Below are 12,504 nucleotides of genomic sequence, written 5' to 3' on the forward strand. Positions count from 1 at the left end.
ACAAATTCGAAAAACAAAAATTTTAAGAAATAAAGACTTTTGCATTCGCTTCTATTAAGTATATGTACATGAAAATAATTTAACTATGCAGATTTGATTGATCTTGGAAACATACATTTTCAGTATAATTATATTGATAGATTGCATTTTCTGCACCTCAAATCTAATAACTTAAAATCGAGTTTGGCAGTACCATTTGACATCTAAGAATCATTTACGTATATACATGCATATAAAAAGAAAGAGAAAATTATTTTTTAAATAAACACAAGACGACAAAATACCTCAAGAGGTTTGCTTTCGTAGAACCATTGGAAAGATGCTGTCGGATATGATTCTACTTTTGTTTCCATGATAACAACTTCTCCTTCTGCAACGAGTTGAGGTTGAATCGGTTTTACAAACATCGGTGCTTTCACTTCGCTTGTAGTATCTTCATGGTCCTTGACGGTAACAGAACTTGAACTTCTTGCTTCGCCGGCTTCATTTTGAACTCTAATCTCATATTTGCCGCTATCTTTTTTCGTCACATCAGATATAATTAATTCAGCTGTACTCTCGTAAATATTTATCACGCATCTGTCAGTTGGCGCAATTTCAATACCATTGCGGAACCATTTAACTTCGGGTTTCGGTGCGCTCTCAAAATCAGCCGAAAGTTTCAGAGGCTTGCTACGCTCTGCTACAAGAGCTGGTAGAGGTCGTGTAATTCGTGGTGCTCTGAGAACAATCGGTTTGCTTACTTTAACAATGTTACTGATCACCAAATTAGCTCTGCATTCAGCACGACCATATTTATTTACAGCGCGAACGCGATATATTGTTTCATCTTGTGGTGTTGGCTCTAAAATTTTCAGTTTAGCTTCTCCAGTTGTTGAATTGAAAGTAATCTCGGTTTTTTCGTTTGGTTTTACTTCTCTTTCACCGCGATACCATTTCACTTCCGGTACTGGTGTGCCAGTGACAACACATTCTAATAAAGCAGGTGTATGCTCTTGGACCATTAGCGGTTTGATTGGTGTCGAGAAATGTGGTGCTACGCCTTCCTCTTCTTTTTCTGAAAAGATAAATATCGCGTTATACATATAAATGTAAAAAAACACGAATATCCACTCAAGTGCGTTATTTAAAAAAGAAAAGGAAATTTTGGAAAATAATATTTCAATAAAGGAGAAAAACAAATAGGGAAGATACAACAAGTTTTTTTTATTACTCGTACAATGTCATGTAATTACTAGAAAATAAAATGTTATATCCAATGCATTAGGAAGTGCATTAGGCACACATTTGCATTTCGCAAATTACTATTCATTTATATATATTTATTGAAGAGGATATATTACATTAATTATATTAATTAAGAGGATATATTATATTAATTAATTTATTATTATATTAAGAGGATATATTATATTAATTTGAAGAATTTAATATCGTGAGGATGTGTTAATAAAGACATTCAATTATTTGAAAAGTATGTATTTTATTTGTGGCAGTTATAAGACGAAAAAGAATTATTAATATTATTTCGCAGTGTTTTTATTAGTAGAGATTTAGTAAAGGAAAGATTAAGACATTGAAAAATTAATTAAATTTTTAAATCCAAATTAATATGAAGATCAATATGAAAAAACACACTTTATATTCGATAATATTACTACCGAATATCACAAGATTGGCAGTAGATGTTGCAACCCCAGCTGGATTAGATGCTCTGCAAGAATACATTCCAGCATCTTCTTCTTTAACTTTTGTAATTTCTAAAGTTGCTGTTGTTTCGAATATAGTCATTGTATATTTTTCGCTCGCATGGAGTTCTTGTTGATTTTTATACCATGAAATTTCAGGGAAAGGATTTCCTATGACAGTACATGTAAATTTAGTAGGTTTCTCTAGCTCAGCGATAACAGGCTGTAATTTTTGAATAAATCGTGGAGCAACAGTTTTGTCCTTATCTATAATAGATATGTCGACTTGAGTACGTTGTCTACGTTTCCTCTTACGGTCTTCTATTTGCGTAACATCTGTCTTAATTTGTAATTTAACATCTTCAACAGTTTCTTTGATTTCCTCAATTTTAGTAGTAATTTCTTCCTTCTTTTCCTTAATAATAGGAACGATTTCTTCGGACACTTTTTCTATTTTCTTAGATGGTGTTTTAACCATTTTAATAATGGCTTCATCTTTTTCCTCCGACACCTTTGCTATTTCTTTCTCAAATGTTATAGGCTTCAATTCAATAATTTTCTCTTCCCTAGGTTTGTCTTCTATTATTTTTTCTTTACTAACTTGTTTTAATTTAATTTCTTCTACTACTTCTTCTTTCTTTATTTTCTTTTTAGGTGTCGGTTTTAGTTGAATTACATCTTTTTCAACTTCCTCAGGTAATTTCTCATCTTTAATTGGAATTAATACATGCTCTTCAATTTGTTTAATTTCCGGTTTTGAATCTTTAACTTCTTCGATAGGCTTTAAAACAACCATTTCTTTCTCTTCTTCCATTTTGATTTGCTCTTGTTTCTTTTTTCTCCATGAAATTTCGCTTGTTGCAATTATCTGTTCAATTCTCTCTTCTTCGCGAGGTGGTACAGATTCTACTTTATTTTCAACTTGTTTTTGAGTATCTTCTGTAATTATTGTTGTTTTTCTTTCTTCAGATATCTCTGTAACCGATTCTTCTTGATCAATTGGCACTATTGTAACTTCATCTTTGAAATCAACTACTTTCTTCGTTCGTTTACTACGCCGCCAAGGAGCCGCCATTATATCTGTTGGTTTTTCTTCCTCAGGTTTCGGTTCTTCCGGTTTCTCTAACTTTTTCACTGGTTTTAAGCGAACTTCCTCGGGTTTCTCCTCCGGTTTTCCTTTTTCTACTGGTTTCAAAATAATTGATTCTTTTGTTTCTTCCTCTTTAAGAAGCTTCTTAACAGGCTTTAATACGACTTCCTCAGGTTTCGGTTCTTCCGGTTTCTCTAACTTTTTCACTGGTTTTAAACGAACTTCCTCGGGTTTCTCCTCCGGTTTTTCTTTTTCTACTGGTTTCAAAATAATTGATTCTTTCGTTTCTTCCTCTTTAGGAAGCTTCTTAACAGGCTTTAATACGACTTCCTCAGGTTTCGGTTCTTCTGGTTTTTCCAACTTTTTCACTGGTTTTAAGCGAACTTCCTCGGGTTTCTCCTCCGGCTTTTCTTTTTCTACTGGTTTCAAAATAATAGATTCTTTTGTTTCCTCCTCTTTAGGAAGCTTTTTAACAGGCTTTAATACGACTTCCTCAGGTTTCGGTTCTTCCGGTTTCTCTAACTTTTTCACTGGTTTTAAGCGGACTTCCTCGGGTTTCTCCTCCGGTTTTTCTTTTTCTACTGGTTTCAAAATAATTGATTCTTTTGTTTCCTCCTCTTTAGGAAGCTTCTTAACAGGCTTTAATACGACTTCCTCAGGTTTCGGTTCTTCGGGTTTTTCTAACTTTTTCACTGGTTTTAAGCGAACTTCCTCGGGTTTCTCCTCGGGTTTTTCTTTTTTTACTGGTTTCAAAATAATTGTTTCTTTTGTTTCCTCCTCTTTAGGAAGCTTCTTAACAGGCTTTAATACGACTTCCTCAGGTTTCGGTTCTTCTGGTTTTTCCAACTTTTTCACTGGTTTTAAGCGAACTTCCTCGGGTTTCTCCTCGGGTTTTTCTTTTTCTACTGGTTTCAAAATAATTGATTCTTTCGTTTCTTCCTCTTTAGAAAGCTTCTTAACAGGCTTTAATACGACTTCCTCAGGTTTCGGTTCTTCTGGTTTTTCCAACTTTTTCACTGGTTTTAAGCGAACTTCCTCGGGTTTCTCCTCCGGCTTTTCTTTTTCTACTGGTTTCAAAATAATAGATTCTTTTGTTTCCTCCTCTTTAGGAAGCTTTTTAACAGGCTTTAATACGACTTCCTCAGGTTTCGGTTCTTCCGGTTTCTCTAACTTTTTCACTGGTTTTAAGCGAACTTCCTCGGGTTTCTCCTCCGGCTTTTCTTTTTCTACTGGTTTCAAAATAATTGATTCTTTTGTTTCTTCCTCTTTAGGAAGCTTCTTAACAGGTTTTAATACGACTTCCTCAGGTTTCGGTTCTTCGGGTTTCTCTATTTTTCTTACTGGCTTCAATCGAACCTGTTCGGGTTTCTCTTCCGGTTTTTCTTTTTCTACTGGTTTCAAAATAATTGTTTCTTTTGTTTCCTCCTCTTTAGGAAGCTTCTTAACAGGCTTTAATATGACTTCTTCAGGTTTTGGTTCTTCTGGTTTCTCTATTCTTCTCACTGGTTTCAATCGAACCTGTTCGGGTTTCTCCTCGGGTTTTTCTTTTTCTACTGGTTTCAAAATAATTGATTCCTTTGTTTCTTCCTCTTTAGGAAGCTTCTTAACAGGCTTTAATACGACTTCCTCAGGTTTCGGTTCTTCCGGTTTCTCTAACTTTTTCACTGGTTTTAAGCGAACTTCCTCGGGTTTCTCCTCAGGTTTTTCTTTTTCTACTGGTTTCAAAATAATTGTTTCTTTTGTTTCCTCCTCTTTAGGAAGCTTCTTAACAGGCTTTAATATGACTTCTTCAGGTTTTGGTTCTTCTGGTTTCTCTATTCTTCTCACTGGCTTCAATCGAACCTGTTCGGGTTTCTCCTCGGGTTTTTCTTTTTCTACTGGTTTCAAAATAATTGATTCCTTTGTTTCTTCCTCTTTAGGAAGCTTCTTAACAGGCTTTAATACGACTTCTTCAGATTTCAGTTCTTCTGGTTTCTCTATTCTTCTCACTGGCTTCAATCGAACCTGTTCGGGTTTCTCCTCGGGTTTTTCTTTTTCTACTGGTTTCAAAATAATTGATTCCTTTGTTTCTTCCTCTTTAGGAAGCTTCTTAACAGGCTTCAATACGACTTCCTCAGGTTTCGGTTCTTCTGGTTTCTCTAATCTTTTCACTGGTTTTAAGCGAACTTCCTCGGGTTTCTCTTCGGGTTTTTCTTTTTCTACTGGTTTCAAAATAATTGATTCTTTTGTTTCCTCCTCTTTAGGAAGCTTCTTAACAGGCTTTAATACGACTTCCTCAGGTTTCGGTTCTTCCGGTTTCTCTAACTTTTTCACTGGTTTTAAGCGAACTTCCTCGGGTTTCTCCTCCGGCTTTTCTTTTTTTACTGGTTTCAAAATAATTGATTCTTTTATTTCTTCCTCTTTAGGAAGCTTCTTAACAGGTTTTAATACTACTTCCTCAGGTTTCGGTTCTTCGGGTTTCTCTATTCTTCTCACTGGCTTCAATCGAACCTGTTCGGGTTTCTCCTCTGGTTTTTCTTTTTCTACTGGTTTCAAAATAATTGATTCTTTTGTTTCTTCCTCTTTGGGAAGCTTCTTAACAGGCTTCAATACGACTTCCTCAGGTTTCGGTTCTTCCGGTTTTTCTAATCTTTTCACTGGTTTTAATCGAACTTCCTCGGGTTTCTCTTCGGGTTTTTCTTTTTCTACTGGTTTCAAAATAATTGATTCCTTTGTTTCTTCCTCTTTAGGAAGCTTCTTAACAGGCTTCAATACGACTTCCTCAGGTTTCGGTTCTTCTGGTTTCTCTAATCTTTTCACTGGTTTTAAGCGAACTTCCTCGGGTTTTTCTTCGGGTTTTTCTTTTTCTACTGGTTTCAAAATAATTGATTCCTTTGTTTCTTCCTCTTTAGGAAGCTTCTTAACAGGTTTTAATACGACTTCTTCAGGTTTCGGTTCTTCTGGTTTCTCTATTCTTCTCACTGGCTTCAATCGAACCTGTTCGGGTTTCTCTTCGGGTTTTTCTTTTTCTACTGGTTTCAAAATAATTGATTCTTTTGTTTCTTCCTCTTTAGGAAGCTTCTTAACAGGCTTCAATACGACTTCCTCAGGTTTCGGTTCTTCTGGTTTCTCTAATCTTTTCACTGGTTTTAAGCGAACTTCCTCGGGTTTCTCTTCGGGTTTTTCTTTTTCTACTGGTTTCAAAATAATTGATTCCTTTGTTTCTTCCTCTTTAGGAAGCTTCTTAACAGGTTTTAATACGACTTCTTCAGGTTTTGGTTCTTCTGGTTTCTCTATTCTTCTCACTGGCTTCAATCGAACCTGTTCGGGTTTCTCCTCGGGTTTTTCTTTTTCTACTGGTTTCAAAATAATTGATTCTTTTGTTTCTTCCTCTTTAGGAAGCTTTTTAACTGGTTTCAATACGACTTCTTCAGGCTTTGGTTCTTCTGGTTTCTCTATTCTTCTCACTGGCTTCAATCGAACCTCTTCGGGTTTTTCTTCGATTTTTTCTTTTTTCCCTGGTTTTAAAATAATTGATTCCTTCGTTTCTTCCTCTTTAGGAAGCCTTTTAACTGGTTTCAATACGACTTCTTCAGGTTTCGGTTCTTCTGGTTTTTCTATTCTTCTCACTGGCTTCAATCGAACCTCTTCGGGTTTTTCTTCGACTTTTTCTTTTTTCCCTGGTTTTAAAATAATTGATTCCTTTGTTTCTTCCTCTTTAGGAAGCTTCTTAGCAGGTTTTAATACGACTTCTTCAGGTTTCGATTCTTTAAGTTTCTCCGGTTGCTGTATATCCTCGGCTTTCTCCTGAATTTGTATTGGTTTCTTTCCACGTCTCCATGGTAAATCTATCTTTTCAGTAGATACATCTCCGTTAACTATTTTTTCAGGTAAAGTTTTTGTTTCTGGTTTTTCCTTTATAACCGATTTAAGAGTGATTTTTTCTGGTATTTCTTCTTCTTTGAGTACTTGTTTTACTGGTTTTAGTACAATTTCTTCTGTTGATTTCTGTTCTTCAGGTTTTTCAGGACGTCTTGTCGGTTTCAATACGACGGATGTAAAATCTTCAATCTGTGGTTCTTCTTTAACGATTTGTATCGTTTTATCTTTTTTAGGTTTTCGCCAAATTATTTCAGATACTTCTTTAGTATCATCTTTTGTTGATTCTTCTGAAATTTTTTGAATCGTTGATGGTTTTGGTTTACGACGCCATGGAGCTTCTGATGTCTTTATTGATTTATCTTCCTCTGAATCTGCTTCAGGTTTAATTATTTGTAATGGTTTTATTTCTTCAACTTCTTTTCTTTCTTTTGCTTTTTTCCCTCTAATCCATGGCACTGGTATTTCTTCTTTCATAGATTTTTCGATTGTTTCGTCGGTTCTCTCGATGGCGAGCATGCTAGTATCTTCCTCTTCCGTGTATGATACACTTTCAGCAGTTTTCTTTTTACTTCTTACTTTCTTAATTGACTCGATATTTTTATCCGTTTCAATAATAGTTTTATCTTCTTCTTCGTGATATGGTACTTTTTCTTGTTGCTTTTTAATATCCATTAAATCCGTAGTTTCTGTCTTAACATGTTTCAAATCTACTCTTTCTGTTATCTCTTCATTTGTTATTATTTCTTTGACTTTTACTGGTTTTAATGATATTTCTTCCAAAGTTTCTTTGCGTATTTCTTTTTGCTCTGATTTTGTTTTCTTCAGGATTACTTTTTCTTCTGTCCATGGCTTTGATTGTGGCTTTTCTTGTAGCGTTTGTTCTCTTCTTTTTATTTTTTTGTCGACGCTTGTAGTTTCCGACATTGTGCGTTCTGATGTAAGTAAAGTGGTATCTTCTTCTTCAGTATATGTTCCCATAGCTTTTACGTCATCTTTTTCTTTTTGTATTGGCTTTTCGCTTATATGCGATTTTGATGGTTTTAATTTAGTAATGTCATATGTCTCAGTCGAAACCTGAAGTAATGTAGTATCTTCCTGTTTAATATCGTCGGTTTTTTTAGCGGTTTCTACAATACTTGACTTTTCTTTCGTGACAGGTTTTAAATCTATTTTCTCTAAGCTCGGTTTTCTATATGGCAGCTTAGTAAGTTTAGATGGTTTTAATTCCACCGTTTCTACCATCTCTTTTTCTATTTCTTTTTGGATAGCTGTAGATTTCTTTAAAGTAATTTTTTCTTCTGTCCATGGTTTTATTTTATCCGTTTTATCTGTATCTGTCACATCTTTACTCGCCCTTCTCGCTTCTTTGACTGTAGAAACATCGATGGGCGTAGTTTCTAATGAAATTATTTCAGGTTCTTCCTTTGAAATTGGCTTAAGGTCTGCTTTTTCTAAAATTGGCTTTACAAGATCTTTTTGTATTGTTTGCGAAGGTTTCAGTGTAATACTTTCGAGCGTTTCTTTAGGTATTTCTTTTTTTTCTAATTTCGCCTTTTTCAGAGCAATTCTTTCCTCCGTCCAAGGTTTGAATTGTTCTGGTTTGCTTTCGATAGACTTTTCTTTCTTAGTTTTTTGTGTTTCCTCATCTTTTGAAATTTTAAGCAAAGAACTGTCTTCTTGTTCGATATAATCAATTTTTTCTTCAGTGTCTATTTCTGAAATTTCTTTTGTCTTTGGTTTCGTTTTCTTTAAAGTAATTTGTTCTTCTGTCCATGGTTTTGCTTCGCTTTTTTCTTTTCTTGATACAATTTCGTCTAAACGACGCGATGTTTTTAGCAGAGTAGCATCTGTTTCCTCTTTGTAAAGTTCAAGCTTAGTATCATCATCACGAGTAACTCTCTTTTCGGTTACTGTAATATTTATTACATCTTTAGGCACGGATTTTAGTTGAATTGTTTCGAGATCGGATTTCTCAATTTCTTTCTTTTTGATCTTTGTTGGCTTTAATTCAACCTCTTCCAGTTTTTCTTTGGTTACATCTTTAGTAATTTGAGGAGCTTTTTTCAAAACCACTTCTTCTTCAGTCCATGGTTTTATTTGACTTTCGAAAGCTCGAAGCTTATCCAAAGAGGAATCTCTTGATTTTGTTTTCGCTTTCCTCCATGGAAGTGAATCGCTAATTTGAGATCGATGCTGAACACGCTCTTTTCTCCAGGGTAATGATTCATCACCCGGTCGAAGCTGCACTTCAAGGGGTAAGCCATTCTCATCGAGAGCTAAAGATTTTAAATTTATATCTTCTCTCAAGTCTTGCTGAAGTTTTGCATCTATTTCTATACTGGCACCCGTTTCTGCGGGAACCGCGTAATAGGCTTCTTTTCTTTCTGTAAGTTATGAAAAGTTATTTTAAATAGATTTGAACATTTTCGATTGTTCGTTTCACACCACATCACATATATGAAGCCAAGCGGAAGCCTTGTTGATATTATATCGAATTTATGCAATGCATGCATGTCACACTGAAATACATTTTTATAAATTTGCAATAAATTATTTATATTAATGTCGTGAAATTAATTATATATCGTCTTTAATTGTACATTTGTACATTGTACATTTGTAATCATCATTTGAAAATTTATTTCGTAATTGCAAAATAAAGAAAATAAATTCTAACTGAATTAACTTTGCTGGGTAGAAATCAGGCAATTCGCCAAGTATCTGTCAACCTTGAAAGAGTAAATTGTTTGAGTTATTAATAATAATTTGTAAAAGATTATATTTAACTTAACATCTGTCTTTGCTTGATTATATTATAGCAATAAAACGACTAATTATTGGGGTGTATAAATGTTTATATTTATCATTCATTAATAGACAAAATTAACAAATTAAAATACTTATATATAGGATATAGAATGTGGGATATAAGATATACATAAATCGAACAATATAATAAAGTGGCAATCAAACATGTCAATTAATTATACACGAGATGTTAAAGAATATATAATAAAAACGCATGGACCTTTCGATCTTTTGTATCACTTTTAAATGAACTAAATAAGAATTTGATATCTCGATTACATAGGAACTTCTCAGAAAGACAATAAAATGTCATAAGGTGACAATAATGTGCAATGACAACTGTGATAACATTATTAATTTTAACAAGACACGAGATGAAGATGAATTATATTAAATGTGATCGCGTAAGTCATGTGACGTTCACTTTTAGTGGAGTGAGTTTCCCTCAAGTAATAATCTCCCGCGGAGTAACTCGGTGGGGATTCTTGACGTACAAGACGCACACGCCCCTACTTCGTGCTGCATCTAGTCGTAATAGTAATCAGTTGGAAGTCGAAGACGAAGGAACGAGGGAAAACCGTGATCGTGTTTCTTACTAAGTGATATCGTAGTGATTGTATCATTCAGTGAAACAGTGACACTTTAAAAGAAATTTAAAAGTGACATTTAAAAGGAAGAAGTGTGACATCTCTGATAGATTTTGCTGCCTTCGGTCAAGAAGATACATTCCTTGCACTATTATTCATAGCAAGGTTTATTCCAAGTTCTCGACCGAAGTGCAGCTGTATTTGAACTGGACACATTCGAATTCATTTTAGCGCGATGTCGTAAAGGTGGTGCATTTGAAATATTCGTTTATATATCATCATTTTGAGTGGTGAATTATTCAACAATTTACATGTATATACCTGTTTATAAATATTGTTTATTTTTTATCCTTCTTATATTTTTGTGTTGTTCTAATCAGATTTTATTTTCACATCTCCGAGAGATAAAGCGCTTTTTTTAATATAAATCTTTCTTAATTATTCTCTATTTTAGATTTATATATAAAATGCGATATATTATTTAATTATTGATGTAATGATACGAAAGATTATTTAAGTCACGAGAAGACAGTGTGTGTCTACAATTGAATGTTGGAAGCTCAAAAGATTGTGTTTATGTGTTTAAATATAGGGATAGTTATCACTACTTTCTACACGATATGACATACACTTTATTCGATGATTCACGAGAAATTGAATCTTCAGTATGATTATATACAGAATTAAAAATAAAGATAGCGATAAACGCATATAAACATGTATTCGTTTAATTCCTTATCCCATTAAATAAATTTATATGAAAAAGATTAATTTAATTCGTAAATCAGCATCATATTAATACATAATGTAATGCAAATGATATTGTTTATCAGTAACGTTATATTACATTTTTAAATACAAATTTTATTTTTAATTCTAATTTAAAAACTGAAAAAGAATGTAAAGCAATGATGAAAAGTTATTCTTCAAGTAAATAGCAAATAATCTTAGTTTAGATTTAACTTTTGGTTTGTTATATTCTCATCGAGCAATATAAATCAAATAAAATTAAACAACATCACTTGAAGAATTTAGTCAATTATTGATTCACATTCTTTCTGTGAAATTCTTTAACGATTATGAATACAATCACATCATAATTAGATATTGCCAAGTTTCTAACTGCAATGGATGATTAAAACGTAGTCATATATCTTGTCCTAAGTTGCTGGTTTACCAAAAATAATTTTCTCTCATTTTGCAGAGTGCGCTGACACGCTCTTCCCTGTATTATTTCTGGCATGGCTGAATCACTGGCAGCTGGCTCGAGACGGAGCCAAAATAGTTAACTACTTCGACCAGCTTCTTCTCTTGAAATCATCATGCTGACGAAGCGTCGAATGAAGGTGGTAGTTTGGGATCAAAGACAGAAAGCTGGACCACGGAAAAGAATATTTTCTTGATGAATCAGCATTCATTTGTTCTCTTGAAAATTGTATTATCGTGATCTTCAAGGTCGCTCAAAGCGACTTGTACTTTTTTTTATTTATAGTATTCATAATTCGCGAAGAATTGAATTTAATTCTTGAGAATTCTTCTCTCCAGCAGTTAGATATTTAGAAATAATTAAAGAAGAAGATTGATGTGTATTCTTTGAAAATACATTCATTTGATTGTGATCTTTTTCATTCGATGTCTGAAATTTCTGACAATCAGTATTCAAAATTTTTGAGTTCACGTCGAATTTATATTTCACATAAATTTGTGATGAATAGAAGATATTCTTAGCAATATATGTAACACGCTTGAATACTCTCTATTTAAATATCTTATCCGTGCAATGCATTTTGAAATATGAAAAATCGTATAATAAATTTACAAACTATTAATTTTAACGAGTAATAATAAAACGTAAAAGTGTTTAAAATGTAAATATAAAGATGATAAATTAATGTGGAGTATAAGTCAGTTTTGAATAATTCTTTAAAATGTATGTAAGCGAGAACAACCCACGATTGGTTGTAGTCGACGAATCTTCGCGGAGTTCCAAGCCGGCAGCCAAATATAGTTAGGTAATGTAATACACATCACGTGTTCAAAAATAGCTTAAGAAAAGGGCCTAGCCGAGTGTGCACACGACACCGCATCTGCTTTTCCGCTCGGAACGTGTGCCGCATAACAGAAACGATTTACATAAATATACATGCATAGCTCTGCGGACTTGTTATTTATAAAAATATTTACTATGCAAACGCAAGGCATACCGTTTATGTATTTCCGTAATAATTTTTCGATCAAAGAAAAATGAATAAAAAAATCTCCATTTCTGTTATAGCGGTTTCCTTTTTATAATATATAAACTTTACGTTTCGCGCCAGTTATGTATTTTCCTTCTCGCGCATGATACACCTCAGAGAATTCAACGGAAGTACGTTCTTCGTTACAAAGATCCAACGGTATACAGGTATAGTTTTACTTCATCATGGAAAGAGTATCGAGTGTAACGATCTTGACTAATTTATCGCATAGC

The 12,504-nt window shown here is 33.6% G+C and overlaps 1 protein-coding gene and 1 long non-coding RNA gene across 15 annotated transcripts in view; one reads left to right on the forward strand and one right to left on the reverse strand.

The window, feature by feature from the left end:
* The window catches only part of LOC145964335 (uncharacterized), a 58,212-nt gene extending 45,906 nt beyond the window's left edge, over window positions 1-12,306 (forward strand). Inside the window, exon 4 of the long non-coding RNA XR_014436421.1 lies at window positions 11,239-12,306. This is a non-coding gene — a long non-coding RNA (uncharacterized LOC145964335). The remainder of the gene's footprint in view (window positions 1-11,238) is intronic.
* Window positions 1-12,504, reverse strand: part of Sls (sallimus) — an 83,007-nt gene that overhangs the window by 44,502 nt on the left and 26,001 nt on the right. For 11 of the 14 annotated variants that reach the window (XM_083086949.1, XM_083086948.1, XM_083086946.1 and 8 more), the window contains 2 exons: window positions 1,662-9,023; window positions 285-1,057 (listed from right to left, as the gene is read on the reverse strand). The exons of 1 other annotated variant lie outside the window; for it this stretch is intronic. In XM_083086949.1, the coding sequence (XP_082943075.1) occupies window positions 285-1,057; window positions 1,662-9,023 (8,135 nt within the window). Of the gene's footprint in view, window positions 1-284; window positions 1,058-1,661; window positions 9,024-9,667; window positions 9,973-11,211; window positions 11,409-12,504 lie in introns of those variants that run through there. 2 more of the 14 variants (XM_083086957.1, XM_083086958.1) reach the window with 2 other exon arrangements.

The sequence above is a fragment of the Camponotus vicinus genome, unplaced genomic scaffold (genome assembly GCF_025532165.1).
Source record: "Camponotus vicinus isolate PSW18456_S1 unplaced genomic scaffold, iyCamVici1.0 SCAF_13, whole genome shotgun sequence".
Taxonomy (NCBI): Eukaryota; Metazoa; Arthropoda; class Insecta; order Hymenoptera; family Formicidae; genus Camponotus; species Camponotus vicinus.